General features: G+C 40.1%; 1 protein-coding gene across 1 annotated transcript in view; it reads left to right on the top strand.

Moving 5' to 3' along the window:
- Positions 1–21,537, top strand: part of CTNND2 (catenin delta 2) — a gene marked incomplete at both ends in the record, with an annotated part of 558,729 nt that overhangs the window by 238,100 nt on the left and 299,092 nt on the right. Inside the window, one exon of the mRNA XM_082315082.1 lies at positions 16,475–16,647. Coding sequence (XP_082171208.1) covers positions 16,475–16,647 — 173 coding nt within the window. The remainder of the gene's footprint in view (positions 1–16,474; positions 16,648–21,537) is intronic.

Below are 21,537 nucleotides of genomic sequence, written 5' to 3'. Positions count from 1 at the left end.
CCTTCTTTGCTCTCTAAATCAATACCACAGCCTGCAGCCACAGGGTTCTTGTTGACGTGGATCAGAAAACTTCTTGGATCACTCTTCCAATTGTCTGGTATTTTTCAAATGCTACATTTTAAATTTCAATTTAAAAATAAGTGGTTTATATTGGAATTGCAGTTTTTCCCACCTGACATTGCCAGTATTCCAGACAAATTTTTTCCCCCAAATTTTCTGAATATATTTTTATTTGTATCTGTGACCCTGTTGTCCTGGTGCTCGGGATTAATTACAGAATTCAGCACACTGATAAGGCAATAAATACAATGTAGATTAAATAACACTGTCATCTTGGCTAATGCCCTTTCAGAGTGCACTTCACTGAAGCTACATGTTGCCAGAAATGCATGCAGTTAAGGATGTCTCAGTCCTTCTGGGAAAGAAAAAGCATGGCTCACCACTGAGGACGCAATCCTGCAATATATTAACTCTTTTAGTCACTTGAAACTATTTGCCCAAAATGCATCACGAAGGGGTAGCAGTACCATTTAGATGCTGATTTTTTTTCCTCTGAAGAATGACTTATGTTACAAGAACAGATTAGTTTTATCACATGAAATTATATATAGCTGTTGTATTAGACAGATGTGGTTTTCACTTAAATAACCTGCCTAATTCTGAGGCTAAAAAGATGGGCTAAACTCTTATTTTATTCTCTTAATTCAGTTTTGTTTCAGCAATTTTTTTACAATAAGAGAGATCCTCCTTACTCAGTGTGAAAGCAGATGTCCCAGTTTGAAAGAGCACTCCTTGTTCAACCTTTATGATTTTCATCCTTTATCAGCTGCTTTATTCATAGACATTGAAAGTGGATTGAAACAAAAAGGCACTATTCACACAATGAATGTGTAAAAGGATGTGTGTTTATGTGTTTTCCATCCCATAGCTCTTGCTTTGTGAAATTGCCACCTGTCAGATGGCTGACATGCTCAATGAGATGAAATTTGGCATCAGTGGACCTCACAATTTGTAGATAGATGAAGTTATTTCCATTTCATTATCTGCTGTGAGAGCCAGGGTGATCCAGCTGAGTCATTCTTTGTGCACACAAAGGAGGTGTTCTTGTGGGATCTCCTGGTAAACATACACACTAATAAAATCCTGTGCTCTTTCAGTACTTTTCGGAACTGAAAAACACCTAGGAAGTGTGCGTGCCCCTCTTTCATTTTAGGATTGGAGTCTTTGGAGTAGGAGTGGCAGAAGTGCGTAACACAGGTCCCACCACCTTTCTTTCTCCTGCATTAATGCAAACCTGGCAGTTGTCTGCCTCAACAGTTCTTAGCTCCAGATAAATCTCTCCCGAGTACGAGGTCTGAGGAAATTTTGATTTGTTGATGAAACTTCTGTCAGTATTGTAATATATTCAGGGTAAATATTTATGGATGCCTCTTCCTATTCCACCCATCTCTTCTAATACAAGCATTTTCAATATCTTGGCTTCAAAACTTCGGGGTTTCAAAGTCATCTTTGCCAATTTGTAATGGGGTAAATCTTCTGAAAGGTGGACACCTTTTGTTAAAGGATGGTCTCACAGTTATTCATTGTATGTTCTCCCAGAGAAAGTTGTACAGAAATTGTCTCAACTGTGGGTCAAGTTCAGTCTTTTGAAGTATTTGTTAAACACTTAGATTTCTGAGAAATTGAGAGAAGATTTTTTTTCCTTTATCCCTCTCCCCTTTCTGTCCCTAGTCACCCTAAGTGTAAGCATGAAATAATTATCATGTCATTTAACACTGTAATAGCCACTGGCTGGTAGCAAACACCGAGACTTACTTCCAGGGGCAGTCCTCAGCAGGAGATTAATGTCTTTACAAAATAGCTGACCATATAAAGTTTCTGTAGATTCATTGCTAGACCCTGCTAAGACATTAAAATTTGCTAATATGAAGCAGGCTCTAGTGCTGACCCGAGAGCCAGCTCTTACATCTCAGCATCAGTGTTCACAGCCAGTGCTGCCTCAGGAAACACTCCATCAGCGCTGAGCATCCCGAGCTTGGGCTTTATTGTTTTCATCCTCTGTCAGAGGCAGAGTTCAAAGGTACTGAGAATTGCAGTAGATGAAAAGATGTAGCTCAAACACTGTCATTCAGTACGCCATCACCTCTGCTCGTATCACAGGTATCAGGATGGTAAGGGCCAGGTAAAACAGGCCCGTCTTTGTTGCTGACATATCGCATCCATCATGTTGGTCTTCTCACTTTAAGAGTGTGAGTGAAGTTTTCCTTTTCGGTCTCTCCCCTTCTGCAGGCAGGAGGAGACCACTGCAAAGAGTCAAACTTAGGAGCGGAGCCCCAGTACGGGCTTTCACCACCGGGATGCCTGGCAGGCTTTGGTATCTGCTTCACCAGCCATGGTCCACCCTGGGTTTCTGACAGTGGAGTGTTAGGCACTGTGACTCGGGTCCAGTTGATCTCGTTCCGCTTTGGTTCGCTGCCTGTCTTCAAGTTCTTGTGTGGTTGTTTACAAGCAGGAGGCCTGGTGAAGGCTGAAGGAACCATCAGCGTTCAGGGAAGCAGCTTCTGCTTTCCCTGGTTGCTCAGGGGTGGCACAGGGGTTGCTGTGGGCACCCTCCTGTGCAGGGCTTCCATCACCTCAATTCTGTGGCCCTTCTGTAGATTGGTAGGGTGTCTGGGGGGGTTTATAGGTTTCTCAGGGAGAAAGCACTAGAAGCCACTGGCATAAGTACTGTTCAAAAGGTGACGGTCCAGTACGTGCCCTTACTGTTGGACTTAAACTGCCGCAGGCTATCTCTTGCAATTTCCTCAGGAAGGAATCTCCAGCCAGAGACACTCACGCCATCTTAGTATCTCTCTCTAGCCCTTGCCTTTCCTGTGCTCTCCCACCTTTTCTTGCTGTCCCTTCTTTCCCTAAACTACCCATTACTGTCTTACCATATCCTTATGTCTGTTGCTTCCCTTCTTGTTTCAATTCCATCTTTTCTTTTTCCAGTTCCTTTATCTTTGCTGTTCTCACACATCATGAAATAAAGCCTCAATGTCTTGTCCCCAAAACAGATGATTCATCCTCAGAGGCAAAAAAAAAAAACAAAAAAAAACAAAAAAAAAACAACCAACACATTTTCTGTGTAAAAGTGACCTTGCTATCCTCACTTTTTACATGCTTACGTAACTTCAAGCAAATCCGCATTGGTCATTGGTGTGTCATGTTGGGAGTCCAGAGGTAACACTATGACAACACTGCAACCAAGTAATTTCTAGTTTCCCTCCATTTCTGTACAGCAGCCTATAGGCTGATTTTTTGTTTCAGTGTGCTGTCACCTGCAGCATGTTTCTTGGAGTTTCCTTATTTCTGGTTATGTCTACATGATGAAATGTGCTTTTATATATAAATTCCATACTGATATCACGATATTACTTCATATCTCTGACCTTGCTTGTCCTGACATGAATCTGACTTTGGTACGTGGTGTCATTTTATGCTGTGCAACTGACTTAAAATACTTGCCTAAAGAAAACAACCCCTCACAATCCAGCTTTATTACTGTAGTACAAAATGTGAGTCTCAGATTAACACAGGAGCAGTAACAGCAGGTAAAACATATATGGAGGGGGGAAATGGAAAGGTGAGGGTCAAGACCAGGAAGGCAGGAACAATTATTAGCAACATCAAAGATGGAAAGGAGGTAGTGATCGGCTTGTAATGCTTAGCCTGTGGCAAACACAAATCCTGCACAGGCAGCCAGGTGTTCCCTCATCTACCAGCGGAAGCAGTTACTGAAACTCATTAGAAAATGACAGTGACTTATGGTAGCATCTGTAGGAGCAGAACAAAGAAAGACTTTTGGCATCCGAACCTACAGCGCAAAAGAACATCAGTAAATATTGTGTCTGTAGTATGGGCCAGGAAACGAATGCACCCACATCCTCACGACAGACTGATAAACCACTCGCCCTACTCGTGCCTCGGTGGCATGCCAGCGCCCGCGCACTCGGCACAGTCAGAAGTGCCAAGAGCCACATCGTTCTGGGATCTGCCGGTGCCAGCTTGTGAGCATAAGCAGTGTGTAGATGCAGCCTTGAAAAAGAGGTAGTTGGCTTGTTAGCCTGTGTAAAACGATGTATATGGAACAGAAAATTTTGGCAGGTATGGGTTTGGGTTTGATTTCTTTTGTGCTACATGCAGTTTACATAGCTCTCAATGAAGCAGGATTTCTGTGACTTCTCTGATAACACAGAGTAGGGAGTTGCCTCCGTTTTTACCATTCTGGCCTTATAAATGGAGAAATGCGTTTTCTGAGTACAACATGAGAGCAGAGAGTAGTGCACATTTGTGGACACAGAAAGAGAAAGCAGAAGCAAAAGGGCATACTTTCTGTTTTATGGCAGAGGAGTTTTGGGGAGATGAAAAAAAATTGTCATAAAATTTTGACCTTTTTGACTTCTTAATTGACTTCTGAGGCAGTGCTAAACACATTCTGAGCTGGCTCGCCTCAGAGACCAAATAGCCATTTTCATTTGTGGACAGAAAAGATTCAAGATTTAAGCCTGTCAAAGGTCAGGAAAAAATGGAGTTCTGCTTTGCACGAGAAGAGGAAACCTGTTTCATGCTAGTAGTTAAGTTCATAGAACAACATAATAGCATAACAGATCTACTGATGCCTTTTGTATTAGAACCGTATATCCGTGAGTCGTTTTAGATGCTTTATAGTCAGAAGCAGGTAGGTGCTTTTTTTAATTATTATTGTTATTATTTTTCAGCAGCCTAATTTAGGTTTATCAGAAGAGATTTGTCTGATTTTTTTATTTCTGATAATGCATTCAGCTTCCCTGTGAGTCATATTTGTGTGATGCCTGTAACCATCTGATTTTATTTCCTAGAAATAAAAAGGGAACACATTAGTTTAATACTATCAATAGCAGCTTTAGGCTGCGCTAGGCACAGAGGGTGACTAGGAACACTTGACATTCACAGTTGGTCTTCAAAGGTATAAAATACTTCAAAAAAATTAGGATTTAATCATGCAAAATATGTTCTGAATTTACTTGGCTTTTTTTTTTCTGTAAACAAAACACACACTCCCATTTTAAATGTAGTTATTCTTTGCAAAATGTGAGACTGATAATGAAAACACAAATTAAAAAATAACAATTATTTATGCCAAAAATTCGGTGTTTCCGAAATGGAAACATGACAGTTCCTTCTGAGTCGGAGCTTGCTGTCTGTGTCGCTGCATGCAGCGCCTCCTCCTGCATGCAGGTTTCTTCTTGTGGTCACATTCAGAAATGTATCTAATCCCATCCAGGAGCCCAGTTCAGGTACTGTTCTCCTGCGGTTCCACAGTCTGATCTTTTAATAGACAGCAAACTTCCGTTACAGTGAAGTATTGTGTGACTTCTGCCACTCCTAGTGTTGCATACCACCTGCAGAGTTTCACAGAAGTCACATCGTCACCATCAGCAAATCATGCTGTTTGTGGAAAGAAGTGATTTATATTCTTCGTGTAATTCACGTTGTGTCTACCTTAGGCCACTGACGAGGTTTTGTTGGCAGAGGCTTCTCATGGAGGCGTAACAAGTGCCAGCAGAAATTTTACTGCCAAAAGAGCTCCAGATCGTCCTTAGATATCCCTAGATGGAAGGCTAGAGGATATTGTTTTTCCTCCTTGTGTCCTCCGTAGTGCAGAATTGTAATTTAGTTATTATCCTTGCTGCCCATCTTGTTCCTGTGTTGTTTCTGTCTATTGCTCCTATAAAGCACATCATCCTAATGGCCAATGATAAATTATCTCTTTCAGAGACTATCTGATTTCGATACCTGCAGAGTTTAGCAAGCGATTTCATAAAAGATGATTAATCTTCTACAAAAGAAGTTGTTTAATCTTGGGGTCATTTAAAAATTTGCAGTAGTAGGTTATCCTTGTTTTTAATCTAAATTTAGGATAGCTTTTTCTATTAAAAAAGACCCAAAGACAAGGGCAACTTCTGTATTCCGAGCTTAAATATGTATAAACCTATTCTTGCTCAGTGCATGTGTTTAGATCTTGTTCTCTAGCATCTTCAGTAATTTCTTTCATTAGTAATGGAACTCCAGATTTTTTCCTACTGTCAAACATTACCAAATATTGCTTATGAAAGAAGATCTGTCTGTATTACATTTCATACAAACATCTGGAGTAATGCTATGTGTGGTCGGTATAGAAAGCAAAACATACACTATCTGAGTAGATAACACTGAAGCTACTCTATTATGTCAGGATTGCTTAGGCTTTGCTATTTTACCTTGTTCCATGGGTCTGCTAGTATTTCATATTTGCAACACATTTCCTATTTTCCAGAAGACTTTTATGTAAACTCACTGGAAAGTCTATTATCTTTATAATATATTGCCTACAAATTTTTGCCATAAAAGTTATCTATCCCTAAAGAAATTCTTTCCCATTAAATACTTCTTTACTAAGCTCAGCTATTGAAGAACTACGTCTCTCTCTCTGGTTTTCTTCCTGTCCCTCACAGGTGCAGAGTTAGTGAATTTTAACCACCAGGCAGTATTTTGCGAGTGCCAAAGTTGTGAAACATGGTTCTACCAAACACTAAGAAGAGGTCACATTTGCCTCTCTAGTCCTAGTTTAATCACACAGGGATTCCTCTTATTTGGAGGCACTTCATTAGCATTATGCAGTAGCTGGAAACCTGGTAGCATCAGGCATCCTCTCTGAATTAGACATTGGTGCTAGCCCCCCTGCCCTGGGATTTCAATATGACCGTCAAAAAAAAAAACCTTTCAGTAATCAAAAAAGAACCATTTACTCTCGGGGTGGGATGCAGGCTTTATTTTTTTCCATGAACTTCAGGTCTTATGTTTTTCTACTGCTTTTTGTGGACACTTGTGGTGCTTTGCTATCGCATGGAGTAGTGATTTATTATGTCAAATCCTAGCCAACACCTCTGTTTTCCTCATACAATAATGGCAGAATTTTTATCTTGTGTAAAAAGCATAAGATAATCAGCATCTAATGAAACTCTTTTCTATTCCCGGTTCACTTACTCTTGAAATAAAGTGTTCATCTTTCATTCCAATAGTAATTAGGTCAGAAAGAGAGTTAGAAGGAATATCCTTGTATTGTTCCCTTACATAATGGTATCAGCCTAGTTTTTGCATCATTTCTCCAGATATATATAATTTATAGAATTCTTGGATGAAAATGAACTTATTCTACATTTCTGAATGCATTCCACCAAACCCTATTTTCCAGTACCTAAGAACAGGTTGTGTAGCAACACTAAAGCCCTTTTCTGTTTTTGTAAGTAGAACATAGCCCTCTTAATGCTGGTAGAGCATGGTATTGCATATAAATTACTTTCCTTTTTTGTAAAACAAGTTTGTTTTCAGTGTACTCACTTAAGAATTGCTGCCTCTCATCTAAAGACATGCATTTGTTTCCTAACAAGGGAGCTGCTTGTGATTTAGCATATAAAGTATAATCATTTATTTCTTCATTTTAAGTATGCATTTGTCCCCTCGCGCCCCTTTTATTCCAACTCTCTTCATTACTAGGGTATGGAATGCCTTTTTATATTGCAGCCTTGGCATTTTTTCCTGTAATATAAAGGCACTGATCTCTTTAATGTTTAATATCATCTAGAAGGTAGATCTTGAAATATTTTCCTGGTACTATTCTAGTACTAGTCCTGGATTTGGAGGGAGAGTGGGGACAATGATTACTGCTATTGTTGTATTACAGCTACTTGTTATCCCCTGTTTGAGATCTGACTGACAGTTGGATGAAAGTCCGTTTCCTACAGAATCTGTTTGACCAGTTGTAGCTGACAGGATTTGTTTTCGTCTTCAGATCTTAAGTTTTGCCTTGGTTTAATCTCTCCTTTTCCTGACTGTAATTAAGAAAACGTCATCTTTTTATGATAGCCACAAAGGTCTCTCATCTAGTTCCCAGGGTTTTCCCCCACAACTGCCCCCTGTCTCCGCTGCTTCCACCTGCGCTTTTTGCAGCTCCCCCAGAGACAAGAAAATGGGGAAGAGGGGAGAGACCTCTGTAGGTAAGTGGCAAGGTGGCTGCTCCTTGCCACCCCCTGAGGCACTGGCAGGGCTTCCCTTCCCCCCACTCAATTTCTCCGCTTTCCAGAGCCATCCTAAATCATCTCAGCAATAGAGAGTTTCTTCAAAGAACGTTTCAGATGACCTCAAAAATAGGCCATACTGCAATGGAGGGGTTCAAAACAAACAGACAAACAAACGTTCCTTACCCTTCCGATGTGGAGGGAAAGTTTATTCCTGGTCCCAGCTGGATATGCAGCTTAATCCTGGGAGCAGGACTTGGAAAACAGGATATACCAGAGAGATGCCAAAGAATTTAGTATCACTAGGAACAGGTCCATCCACCTTGTCTTTAACTATCATCCCGTCTTCTTTGCTGTCAAATACTGTGGAAGGAAGGACACTGGCAGGTTACTATCAAGAGCCATCCCTGGGTTTATTGTTCTTTCAGTCTAGTTCCAGGATTCCCCCAGCATCCGACATACAGTTGAACGCTCAGAAATTGAGGGACCACTTTACAGATACCTGACCTGATCTTTTCTTTTATTACATCTTTTTTGATCATCCATTCCTTCGCAAAACTGGGCAACAAATACAACCCAGCTTTAGGAGCAGTTAGCAACTACTTACCATGAGTACACACACTTAAATGAACGAACAAAACAAGTAGGTTGTAGGGTAGGAATCAATATTTCACGCTCAAACTAAATGACCTGAGAGGCAGAAGAAACAGTAAATGATGACTTTTTGGTATTTGAAATCCTTAATTAGGCATATAGTAACAGTTAGGAGATGGTTCCTCTCGCTGGGATGAGGCACCTCAACCTATTAACTCTGTAAATGAATGTTTAAAGGACATGAAAGGAGTTTTGCTAGTGCTTTCTTTCAACTGTTACCCAAATGAGCAAAGCAGGTTGAAGAATGTGTGAAGTGATTAATTACACTAATTAAAAACACTTTATTTACACTTACTTTATAATTTATCATTACTACTTCTGTCAGTCGATCGAAGGTGAGTGAAGTGTTGTTTATAATTGGTATGGGAGCTAATTAAATGTTCGTTCGAGCACGTTTTGGTCTATTTCCTTTGTCAATTAGAACTGGCATCGCAATAGATGACTGACCAAATGGAAATGTATAACACAATAGTAGTGCTCCACTTCACTACTTACTTGGAGAAGGAAATGCGCCCTGGTAAGCCAACTGACTTCCAGTCTTTAGGAGAGAAGAAAATCCTTCTCCTTTTACTTGCATGATATTTTTGTTGGGAACTTCACGTGAAAAACTAAGTAACAAGCATGCAGTTATCTCATGGGAGCTGACTAGCTGTATGTTTCTTTAGTTTGTGGTGTAATTACTTTAGCCAATTCAGAAGTAATTATTGCATAGATTTAGAATACTGAATTAATCATGCCCTTATCTTGTAATAATATAGTACTGTATGTAACTTGTCATTATACAGTAATTATTTTATAATTGAACAACTAGCAGATAATGTATTATTGAATGCTTGTTCCACGATAAATTCTGGATTGTAATGTAATATATTAGTCCTGTTTCATATTTCAGCCTTTTGTTTTTGGTTTGAAGATTGACCATACTATTGCTATAGTATCATCTTGAATTGTTACATACCGTGAAGCTACAAGTTGTGAAGTATTCCATGAGATACTGCAGTCTAAGGATTAGGAAATGGGAATAACTTTTCAGATATCTGACTGGTTGACAGTAGGGATAGGCTGTCATTGATATCCCCACAGCGAACAATTTCTTCGGTTTCTTTTTGCGAGTTCCTCCTTTACAGGGATCCCACATTCATTTGGCTATTTAGCTTTGTGACCCAGCAATGGCGCTACAGTATAAGATAGAAAAAATATAAAGTTCTCTGAGTTTGTAATGGAGTTAATCCACAGATTCCTACTACCTTAACTTGCCGTCCTGTAGGTAAAAATACATATCACAAATACTGATTGTACTTAAATCTTATCAGACTTTACATCAAGTGCTTGTTTTTAAAACGTCACTCATGATCTAGTAATATTACAAATAGCAAAATTTAATAAAATGTGCTTCTTTGCCCCCCATCTCTAATCAGTGTAAGGGTACTGGACCAGTCTCTCAGCACTTGCAAAACTTCTTAACTTCTGACACTGGTAAGCTCCTTAGAGCCCAAGTTCCTACTGGGTTTCTACGTGAGATGCTCTCCTGCTTATGACCACTATGGGATACGATTCGGGTGAGCTCTGCTACTTGCGTGGTCACCAGAGAAGGCCCTACCCTCCGGGGGGAAGGGAAGAAAATATGTCATGACTCGCCAGCTCTGATTCCCAACCAAGTTCCCTGGTTTCAACTACTGTCAGTACTGATGCCTGGTTTTTGTAATCTCTCACTGAAGCTTCAGTTGGCATTAATGACTGTTCATTGAATCAAAATTCAGTACTGTGCTGATGCACTGTGGTCTCTGTTTCTTGCTTTTTTGCTTTTTTTCTTTTTTTTTCTCTGCTTAATTTGGGCATCATGCCACCTGGGGCTGTGGATCGTGCTGGGCAGCTGAGCACCCAGCTGCTCTTGGGGTTTGCTTCCAAGCAAGTGAGGAAAGGAAAGCTACGTGCTGTACTCTTGGAGTTTGGCAATGCCAGGGAGCGTTGAATCCCCTCTTGTCGCAGGAGGACTAGCAGAAGGAAACATGCTTTTAAAATTTGGAGCAGTGGTGCTGATGTAGTTGGTCTGCTAAACATCTCTAATAATATAGCTGCTCTCTTACTGGCATCATATTTGTTAAAAATTGATTTTATACTGTATGTTCAGTTGGTACATTTTCTCTGTTAGCACACACCACTTTAATACACTTAGAATATCTTAAAAACTGATATGACTCCTACTGAAATTGGCAAGCGTATTCCAGTGGATTTGAATATAGTAGCCTTTGTCCTTGGCAATTTCTGAGCATACAAAAATGAACATTTTGGACCTTTCTTCAATGTATAAGTTGGATTGTTCTGATGAAATGAAGGTATGAAGTCAGTTGCTCAAGTGAATATAAATTTTTATGCTGAGGAACAGGATATTATTTAAAAGCAAAACACACATTTTTCACACAATAGAAAGCTTCTTTCGTCATGTTTTAAGTATGCTGCAAAGTGTGATTTGAAAAAAACGAAATCTAAGGGATAACCTAAATAGAGAAACATGGTAAAATAATTATACTGGTGGAATTTTATTGTTGTATTACCATTCTTCTTTTTTTTTTTTTTTTTTTTTTTACTAACTGGTCTGTAGCATCTTGTCACTTCATGCATAAGAAGTAGAATAATTAGAAGTTTATTTGTGTTTGTTCTATACTTGTAACTAATTTTTTGTTGCCTAAGCAAGCACTGGTAAAGCTAGAACAGTTACATGCAGGTACTGAGAAGTATCCTAGTATTCTGCTGTTCTGAAACAGCCGTATAAAGTATTTCTGCATGCAAACACTTGCTGTTCAAGAATAATTTATTTAAAAACCAATAATTCAAAATGAAAGTTTTAGGTTGTGATCTTTTGCTTGCTTGCTTGCTTGCTTGGTTTGTTGGCTGTTTTTTTTTTTTCTTCACTCTGAATGGTGGAAGAAGGAAGAGGAGGTGGTCTGAAGAGAGCAGAAACGACAGGCAATAAGATTTTATTTCCAAAGAAAATATTGCTCTTGAAAATAAAAGGACAAGTGTTTTCATAATTTCAATTTTTTCCCCATTTTTGACCGAGCCATGGATGATAGTAGTAACCTGGATTCTTTGTGTCACTTTGGTTTCCCGTAATCAACTGTTACTGTGATGTCCTTGAATTAATAATAATCTCATTGTTTAAGACCACTCACTTCCTTGGTTTGTTTTTTAAGTAGCTACACTGCACCCTACTGCAGCATTGCACATTGCATTGTTATTCAGAAAGAAAAACAGCGGCCCATGAAGAAATACTGTCAGTGCAATACCCTGTCCCTCACAGGTGAGGGGCACAGGAATAGCCGCGGCTGCACGTGGCGGAGCTCATTCTGCAACCTTTGCCTCCCGCTTCCCCGACTCCCCCCTTGACAGCAGCAGGTCGGTGCTGTGGAAGCTCTTTCTGCTATGGCGCGTGATGGAGTCTGCAACACACCAGTTTACATTTATGGCCATGTGCAACACACTAAATGCCGTGAATCATCCTGTTCAGTGTAATGCCAGGCTATGCTTATTTTGTCGAATGCAATATGGCAGGAAGGTAGCAAGCGTGGGCTTCAGTGCTGCTCTCTTTGGGGATAAGACTCAGGGTAGGGCCGGGTCCTGCACTGCATCTGCTCCTCTTCCCTGTTTTGCTTGAAGTGTGCCAGGTACTCTCAGGTGCTCCAAATCTCTTAAACTATTAGGTTTTTGAAAGAGAAAAATAGCAGCCATATAATAGCCAACATAGCTGTCAGTAAGAGGGGTGGGTAACATGAACTAATTTAAAGGGCTTCAGAAGAAGCCTGCCCCATCCCCTCGCTGTCTGAAGGGGTGACTCCTTTCCTCTAACTCTGCCGTGCCTGCCAGCACCTGGGTCTCCAGACCACAAAGGAAACTCCTGTTGCCTTTCTCCGACTCCTAGAAAAGTCCTCTACCCTCCATCACCTCTGAGGTTTCGTTGTGGGTTGGCTCCCTGAGGTGGGCATGTCCTTCATCCTCTTCTGTTCTCTTCTTGCCTGGTCTTCTCTGTGCTCCAGCAGCTTTCCCCAGCTTAAGTGCACTTTGGCTGTGTCCCAAGCAAGATGCACACCCTCTCCCTCTCCTTCGAGCTCGTTACTGAGCCGGGTTACAGCAGCCAAGGTGAGGAAGATGGGCAGCCTTGCACGCTGCTGTGCTCGAGGCTCAGAGGAAGAGGAAGGTATTGTCTGCAGCACGTGTCCACCAAACTGGAGACAAATTAAAGAGTTAATTACTATACCCTGCTCCATCTTCTGAAGTTAGTCCACAGTGGTGTATCTTGCAGTATGATGGCTCTGACTTAGTTTCCTGAATTTGCACTCATATCTGTACTATTTTAATACAGGAGGAAAGTGGCACTGTCTGAATAAGTGAAAATTTGGTATTATCCACTATAAATAATCCAACACTAATATTCTTTCACAAGGCAAATAGATTTTTTTAATATGGTGGTAAAAAAAACATAGGGGAAAACAGGTAGTTAGTTATATCTTCCCCATACCCCCAAATAGAAACAAAATGTACTACAAATTTTTAAAGCAGTACTACAGATCCTCAGTATCTGCTAAACTAAACCTTATGAAGCTGGCAGTGTTTGTTTTCAAGCTTATTTTAAATTGAAGATTGGTAGTTAATTATGTAGCATTAAGGGCACAAATAAGACTGAATTGTTCTAGTAGTTAACTAGTGATTTCCAGTGCCTAACTGAAAATAGAGAATTTCCAGCTGCCTTAACTCTTCTGAGAACAAATGAAAAATAGTTGCATGAACACTTTCTTATACCTACACAACAGAGTTTAAATTTTTGCCAGGAAGAAACAGTGCTTTGTTGTCAAGAGCCATCAGCGTATAGAAGTACACAAACAAACCACTTTCTTCTCTTCTGGGTGAGCTGCGGGCTCTTCAGAAGGTTTGGTTTTGCCTTCAGATTGAAATCTCAAGAATGTTAATGACAAAAGCGATCCATCTTTTCTCTATCAGACAAGACAGGACTGCTTGTAGTTCCCAAATCCTGAAAAAGGAACTTACGTTTTTTCAAGATCACGCTGATTGATCTCAAATGTATCTTGTAGTTTGTACGCTTGGCTTAGACTTCGTTATTTACAGGTGAGCAGCCACAACTCTATTCTACATTTTCCTGAGAAACGTGGGCTTATTTAAAATTTAAACATCTATCTGGCTGTCTCTCTCAAATGACTTTGTAATTACTTTATTGAAATGTATGTATGTTTTCATTGTTCATTACTGCTTGTTAAGGTACAAAATAAAAACTGCTATACAGTCATCAGTGAACTTAAGTCCATGTGCTCCAAACTTCTTATTCATTTTTCTTTTTTCCTACAGTTTTGATAAGTTTCTTAAAGTGCATGGAAGTGTTTAGGCTAAATGGTGCAGTGAACCCATGTATGTGATTCTAGCTGGCTATGTAAATCCCCTAGTGAGCCATAGTAATATGAAAGGAACACTTGAAAGCCAGATGCAATGAAAATTTAAACATATCGAGTTCATAGCATGTGATAGTTTAATCATGATTTAAGCTTTAGAAATGTCACAGCATAATTACTTTCAGAACGAGTACAAACACTTTGATGCACAAAAATTGCTTTCTTGCTGCAACTTTTGTCCCTCCTGCGAAAGTGCTTTTGTGAGTTTTCTGAACTTAATCATGGCTCTTGATCACAGGCAAATTCTCAGTGAAAATTCAGAATCCAAAAGATTAAAATAAAGTCTACAGATATATTTTAAAACTAAGCCTGTATTTTCTTTGTGCTCTTGAAAAAAAAATCTGAAAATGTTTCTTTCATTAAAGAACAAAATTTGCAACAAAACCAGTTAAATGGAAAATGCTTAGTGAACCCTATTTGCAGAGTCAGGGAATGGAAAGCTACTAAATGTTGGATTTATAAGCACCCATGCAGGATTAAATTCAGCTCTCCTATGCATGTGATACATTTTTAATAACCTCACAGCATACATGGAGCCCTGCCTCCTGTAAGGAAAATACGAGGACCAGAACTTACATTCTAATTTTTTCCTATATCTGGAATATTCTGATGAATGCAATCGACTTTACAGTATAAATTGTGTTGACGTGTAAAATAGTGTCATAATCCCAGTCTATGCTTAGATGTCAACACTTCTACTTTACATAGCCTACTACGATTTGTTTATAATATGAGCGGTTCGGGTTGGATTTTGGAAAATATCAGTTATAATGGTTCTGCCATTTCTGAGAAACAGGCTAGGGGAAAAAATACTCTCCATGTTAATTTGGGGGTGGGGTTGTTTGCACATTTTCTAAGTGAAAATCTTTTTGGAGCAGCCGTACATGCTCGTAGCAAAGACTTAAAGGTCATAAAATTTGGCCTTCCTATCAGGAATGTACTGGGAGTTATTTCTGGCAAAATTCCAGTGAATTCACTCACACTGTGAGTCTTTTTAAAACTGAACTTTTCACATGCTCTGTAGGAGCAAAATCAGCGTAACCATTTCACATCCCTTAACGTTTGTGTCACCTTCTATGCTCTCATGAGCTTGTTAGTGCTAACCAGAAGACGAACCTATCAATCATCCCCGTGGAGCCGCTGAATATGCTATAGATGATGGCTGTTGGGCTGAAGGTAGACTTCTTTGTAACTCATGCAATGGCCAAGGCATAACCCTCTTCTTTTTTCTCCTCTTGTATTTCACTTGCTGGGCCCAGGCACCATGGAAGAGTAAGCTAGTTTATTGAAAATTAGAAGAGACTAAAATCAGTGAAGGCATAGGGAAGGATTAGGCGGGTATTCCTCAGCGTAGCTCTTCGTGTGTGGAGACAGAATGAGTTCACCATTAAAAGCGGTTGTGGGAGGTCCTGTCTAAACCACGCGGCAGTGCAGTGTAGGAAGAGCCTTTCCCTGTCTGATGTACGCTCTCGGGGCAAAAGTTGGGGAATTTGCTGTGGGTACGTGATAAGCTAAATCACTTGTATGTGAAGCTAATGAATATTAGAACATGTTTTAGTTTCACAGAACAACTAAATAACTGTGTAAAGTGTCACTGTTCACATTCCCGACATGCCCTGCAGTCTGGCAGCCCCAATTTAAGCTCGCCGCCTGTACTTGGCTCCCCTGCCGCGCAGTGCTGTGACGGGGAAGATGAGATAGGCTGACAAAACAGTCATCAAAGATTCACTGAGATCAGGGTGAGTCCTACGTGATGAGAAGAGCTATTAATATTTTAAAGGCTGCCATCCATCCCTACAGGCACCAAAGTATTACATCACTGTCTGTACAGGAGGGAGTGGCAGTAATCAATAGATGTAATGTGCTGGGGGCCCAGGGAGGGACAACTTCGCATTTGCCATGCAGAACGACTGGATATAATTAAGTGAAATAAACAAGGCTTATCCTTAGAAAAAAGAAAAGTCATCAACTATTCTGAGCTGAAAACCAAGACTTCTTTATCAAATAGCACAGTTGGGTTTGTTTAGGCTTAGAATTTCTTCACCGGTCAAAACCATACGTTTTTTGCAAAGAAAGCAACGTGCTCTGTAGCTCGAACACAATAATAATGATGACTGAGTGGTAAAGAAACAATTTAATATATGTGATTTTTACTACTGAAAAGCCAAACTGTGAAAAGCTGAAGCCACATACATCTGATAATTTTGAGGCTCACTTGACAGATAATACAGGTATGCTCTTTCACTGAGACTTTCTGACTGCTCCCAAATCCTGTCCCCGCAGGGCCCAGCCTCCTCTCCCAGAGCGCGCTCCAGCTCAATTCCAAACCTGAAGGGTCCTTCCAGTACTCGGCCAGCTACCACAGCAACCAGACCCTCGCCCTGGGCGAAACAGCGGCCGCCCAGCTCCCGGCCCGCAGCGGTCAGGCCAGAGGTGCCATCCAGAGCTACAGCCAGGTACGTGTCCTAAGCAGCCCGGGCCTCTAGCACCTGAAATCATGTCGGGTAGCTCCCAGGAAACAGAGCCGTTCGGTGCCTGCCGGCGCATGAACGTCTGCCTTTACTTTCCGTCTTGTTCAGTGCATCTGCAGCGGGGTGGCGTTACCACCTTGATTTTCGTCAATCTAAAGTGGGTTGACTTGCATAGTAATAAAATAATCCTGATTAAAAAGGAGATTTACATGCCAGTTTTGCTTGCTTGCTTGCATATATATTTTGGTGATAGCATGTTTAGGCATTTAAGTTTGAAAATGTCTGTGACTGATGATTAGGAGCCCTAAGGTCTAGGACCTCCCTGCATTGGTATCAGGATATTACTGAAAGCAGTAAGTGCCAGCAAAGAAAAACAAAGCCAGGCTGACACCAGATGCGAAACCTGCTTGGGATGCCGTGCATCGCCTGGTGCCGTGGCCTAATCCTAAGCGTAAGAATAATTTTTTGCCCTTTTTTCCCCCCATATTGTAAGACAAGCAACTTATCAGACAGCCATCTGCATGTTTCAAACATTTTGAAAAATTGTTTCAGATACTCATGAAAACTTTATACATCTCTCTTCCTGTTTAAACAATCCCTCCCAGCTCTTGACACCTAACCCTCTCACCTTCTGTGCTTTTCACTGCAACATCAAAGCCTCTCGCTGGGAAGTTAAGCTTCAGTATAGACAAAAATTTCTAGAAGCGTTCATGCTTCCGTACATAAACAAAGTCTTAGCTGGGTTTCGCTGGTCAGCTCAGGTTATTTGCTCTGTTTAGATGTTAACTGCCCCAGCAAAGCAGACCACCTTAGTGTGACACTGGGACACTTTATAATTCAGGATTCTGTAGAAGTGAGTAGTATTTGAATTTCAAAGCCTTAAATTGCTAAGAGATTTCAAGTATTATATAGTCATTGCACAGCTTGTGGGATACCGAGAGACGTACAATATTGTATTCTCTCAATTTGCTCAGAAAAGCTCCCTATCCTCTAAGACTGAAAAATGAAATAAAGCACAGTTAAATTTCAATTCAAATTGGGTAGGTACTTTTTTTCTTCTATAAAGGGTTTTAAATGAGCCTGCATAGTGGTAAGGCCTCAGGGTTTTTCTGTGTTTACCAAAGAGGACCTCCCTGATGTTCTTTGGGATTGGAGCCAGCAGGAGAGCAGGATTCCAGCTAGAAAGAAAAAGGGGGCTGCAATATCCAATTGTAGCCTGGGCAGATGTCATCAGGAGTTGTGCTTTGTGAAAAGCATTGTACCCTAGGGGTTAGCCTGCAAGGGTGTGATGCATTCTTCAAGGAGGCTAGAAAAAGTAAAATGATGGAAAAGGAACAGGTTATGAGAGCAACAGAAACAAAAACAAAGAAGAAATGAGAGGGGAGGGAAAAAGAATTTTTTTTTTTTTTTTTTAAAAGGCAGGAAGGGAAAGTGTGCAATTGTCTAGGGGTTAGAAGTAGTGATATTCTTAATATAAATTTTATCATACTTATTGATAGAAAAAAGGATGAATTTATGGAGAGGGGAAAAAATTAATGATCTAGACTGCTTTCATTGAAATTACACTGAACAGCCATTGCTTAGATCTGAAAAGCTCTCATGAACCATCTACTTCACAGAGAACTGGTTACCTTCAGAAAGGTAACTAGTAAGTTAGTAAGGCAACGTTTCCTCTCCTTTTCTTTTCTTGGTATGAGAGGGCAGAAAATAGGTTTTCTTCCTGTGTTCCTCCAGATTGTATGGTAGATGTTCCTGCAGGAAAATAACTCACAGAACATAATTTTCACACCATCATCCTGCAAAGGATGCTTGACAACTTAAGGTCAATTAAAATATATCTTGAAAATATTAACAAACTGCCATGTAAATTATGAATTAATATCATGAAAAGCACGTAAAGGAGGTTTTAAAAGAGGTAAACAGGAAGAGGAAGAGTCAAAATTAAAAAGTTCTGAATATGACCACAATTAAGGAGAAAAAAAGTCAATCCTTGGAATTGTTTTGCTACCCCTGTTATAATTAAAATAAACCTCACGAGTCAAAACGTCTCAGATTGTGACAATTTCCTTTGGTATTTTTGTGCAAGGAATATAGCTATCTCTGAACATGAATGATAGCCCAAATGTGTGGAAAAAATATGTAAATAGTCCCAAGGCCAGCTGTGACAGCAAGAACAATTTCTGAGAATGTAATTGTATAAAAAAGAGAAACTAATTAGTCTTGGGACTTCCTGTATAGTGCTGCAAAGTGCAATCTAACATTTTTGTCAATTTGGAGGACTTCATTATAGATCATAGAGTTTTTCTACTGCTTTGAGTACTTTAGAACACAAAACTTTTATCTTCTAAATGCTACTGGAATAGCATTTCTTAGCAACAGCTTCTCCTCTGGCAGGGAATTACTCTGTTTCCCCACTGAAAACAGCTTTTCAAACTTGGTGTCCAGATCCTGATACATCCGGTATTAATCAATTAAGGTTATTTGTGAAAAGTCAGTAGTGGCTCTTATTACAAAAAGTAGCAGATATTGCAGATGAGTTGCTCAAAAGTGATCTTCTATTTGGGCAATGTAATTTGTGAACAAATTACACTGATTGGGTTTACTGTCATCTTGAGAATGGTCAGCTTATGTTTTAGGTATTGTAGGAATATAAAGCATAGCATGTACGACAAATAGTGGTTTTCCACATGCTCTGCCATGTATTTGCAAGGGGAGGGGAAAGGAAGTGAAACTAGTTTACATTTCTGGAGGAGGACTCTTTTAGCTTCTGGTGATGCTGTGGTCTTTTCAGAGGCTGAGGCAGCAACAGAGGTAATTCCCTACTGCGTATTATCCTAAGCTCCTGAAGCTTCTGGACTGAACAAGCTGGCACAGAATTCGAAAACCCTTAAAAACAAAAAGTAGATGGAAAGTAAAGGTAACTAAAAAAAAGGCAAAAAAAAAAAAAAAGCCTTGAAAAATCATTTAACAGTTAATTTTCTAACTTGTCTCCTTTTTCCTATAAACAAGTCATACGTTTGTCATTCATCAGACCACCACACCTCACAATCCTATTTAGAATATTAGCAAATATTAGCAAATGAGTACAAGAATGTGTTCAACTGTCAAGCAAAAACTGTATACTGGCCTTTTCCAGTTAGACTTATGGCTGTTCCTGCCATCAGTCGTTTGTGCCACAAGGTGATAGGCTGCTGGACAATCTACCCAGACAAAATCTAAAATAAGGACTTTGCTTCTGGTAGAATGTAGAAGATGATGATGTATTTAAAATGGGATTCCAAATATGAGCATGAGAATTTTTCTGTCATTAAAGGAAGAAGATGAAATCTTAAGGCAGATTACTCTTATTAGGACACTTACAGAGAAAAATTCAGTACTATAGCTTATGGTAGTGAAGAACTGATCTGCATAATGCTGGTTTGATCTTTCAGTAGGTAATGATTGCAGCTTTCATTGCTGCTTTAAAACCAGAGATTGACCATCTCTGGATACTCTGGAAGGATCTCACACAATCCTGTTTGTGGATGTAGAAGACTACGATGGTATTACCTACCTTCATCTATACACGTGACCTTTGAGATTAGGATCAGGTAGGCTGACAAGTTTTCCTAATAGCGTTGGGGTAATATTGCAAACGCAATACAGCCATGACCTTTTGTGATAAAATCAGGAGAAACAGATGGAATAGGCCACATTTGAGGGATACAGAGGTATAGTCTGGCATCTGTTACCATATAAGTGCATTTGAACATAGGTAGCGTTTTCCTAGTTAGGTCGGGAACTTATAAATGACAGCAAAGCAGTCCTGCAAAAGAAAGACGCTTCCACAGGTGCTGCCCAAGGACTGAAGTCTGCATCCCAAAGACTAGAGAATGTTACGCATGTTCCATACCCTCTTCTGCCCTTTGTCGAAAAGGGTTGATAGAGGCATTGGACCAGAGCAGAGTGATACCTCGAGGGAAGCCACATGGAAGGTTCTTTGGGCTGACAAAAAAAAACAGCCCTCAATTGACTGGCAAGTCTTGCGGTCACTGAAAGAGCACAGAGCATCACTGAGATTGTGAAACAGAGCTGGGCCCTTAAAAGACCACCTGTGTCTCTCAAAAACCCTAGTAGATGATCAAGTCTGCTGCCTAAAGCTAGCAACACCCACCAATATTCAAGAAGCCAAAGCAGCCTGGAGGGATGTCTTCCACACAACTCGAGCATCCAATTGGAAAATCCTCCCTAGAATCAAGAGAAAGGGTCTTCTCATGGGCAACAGTGTACTGCATATGACTATGTTCATATTCAACAGATATGGCCTTGTTTGAGATTTTAAGGGCCAAGCCATCCCTGAAAGTTCCAGAGAGCAAAACAAGCTGAAAACTGGTGCTGGCATTTAATGCTAAACTAAAAATGCTTGTGGATACAAGTTCATCCAGACCCATCTGGGCATGCAGACTTACTCAAATGTAATGTAACTCTTCGGTTTCTTCCATTATCTGTCAGAGAAGTATACAGGACATTGAGCACAAACTGTCATTTCTTAAGGGTAACTGGTACCGTGATTCAAATTTTCCAGCATTTTCCTGGAAATTGTATCATTCTCTCATTCCCAAGAAATTACTAGGGAGCCTTTTCTGTTCTTAGTTCTAAGACGGGTGGTTGCACTGACAGAAGTTCTGTTCCTTAACACCTGTGAATTATGAACCATAGATGCACAAAACCTACCAGGTTTTGGTTTTGTGTTTTGGCATGCTTAAGAAGAAAATGGTTTGAAGGGATTTTAGATGATATACCATATAGATCTGCTGCACCTGCCAGCGTATTCATAATGGTCATCTTGTTCTCTGAGACTTTTGCTATTCAGGTTTTGCTGGTCTTACACGCTGT

The sequence above is a fragment of the Platalea leucorodia genome, assembly GCF_965183815.1.
Source record: "Platalea leucorodia genome assembly, chromosome: 1".
NCBI lineage: Eukaryota > Metazoa > Chordata > Aves > Pelecaniformes > Threskiornithidae > Platalea > Platalea leucorodia.
The sequence above is the reverse complement of the archived record's forward strand: the minus strand, read 5'-3'. Positions and strand labels throughout refer to the sequence as shown.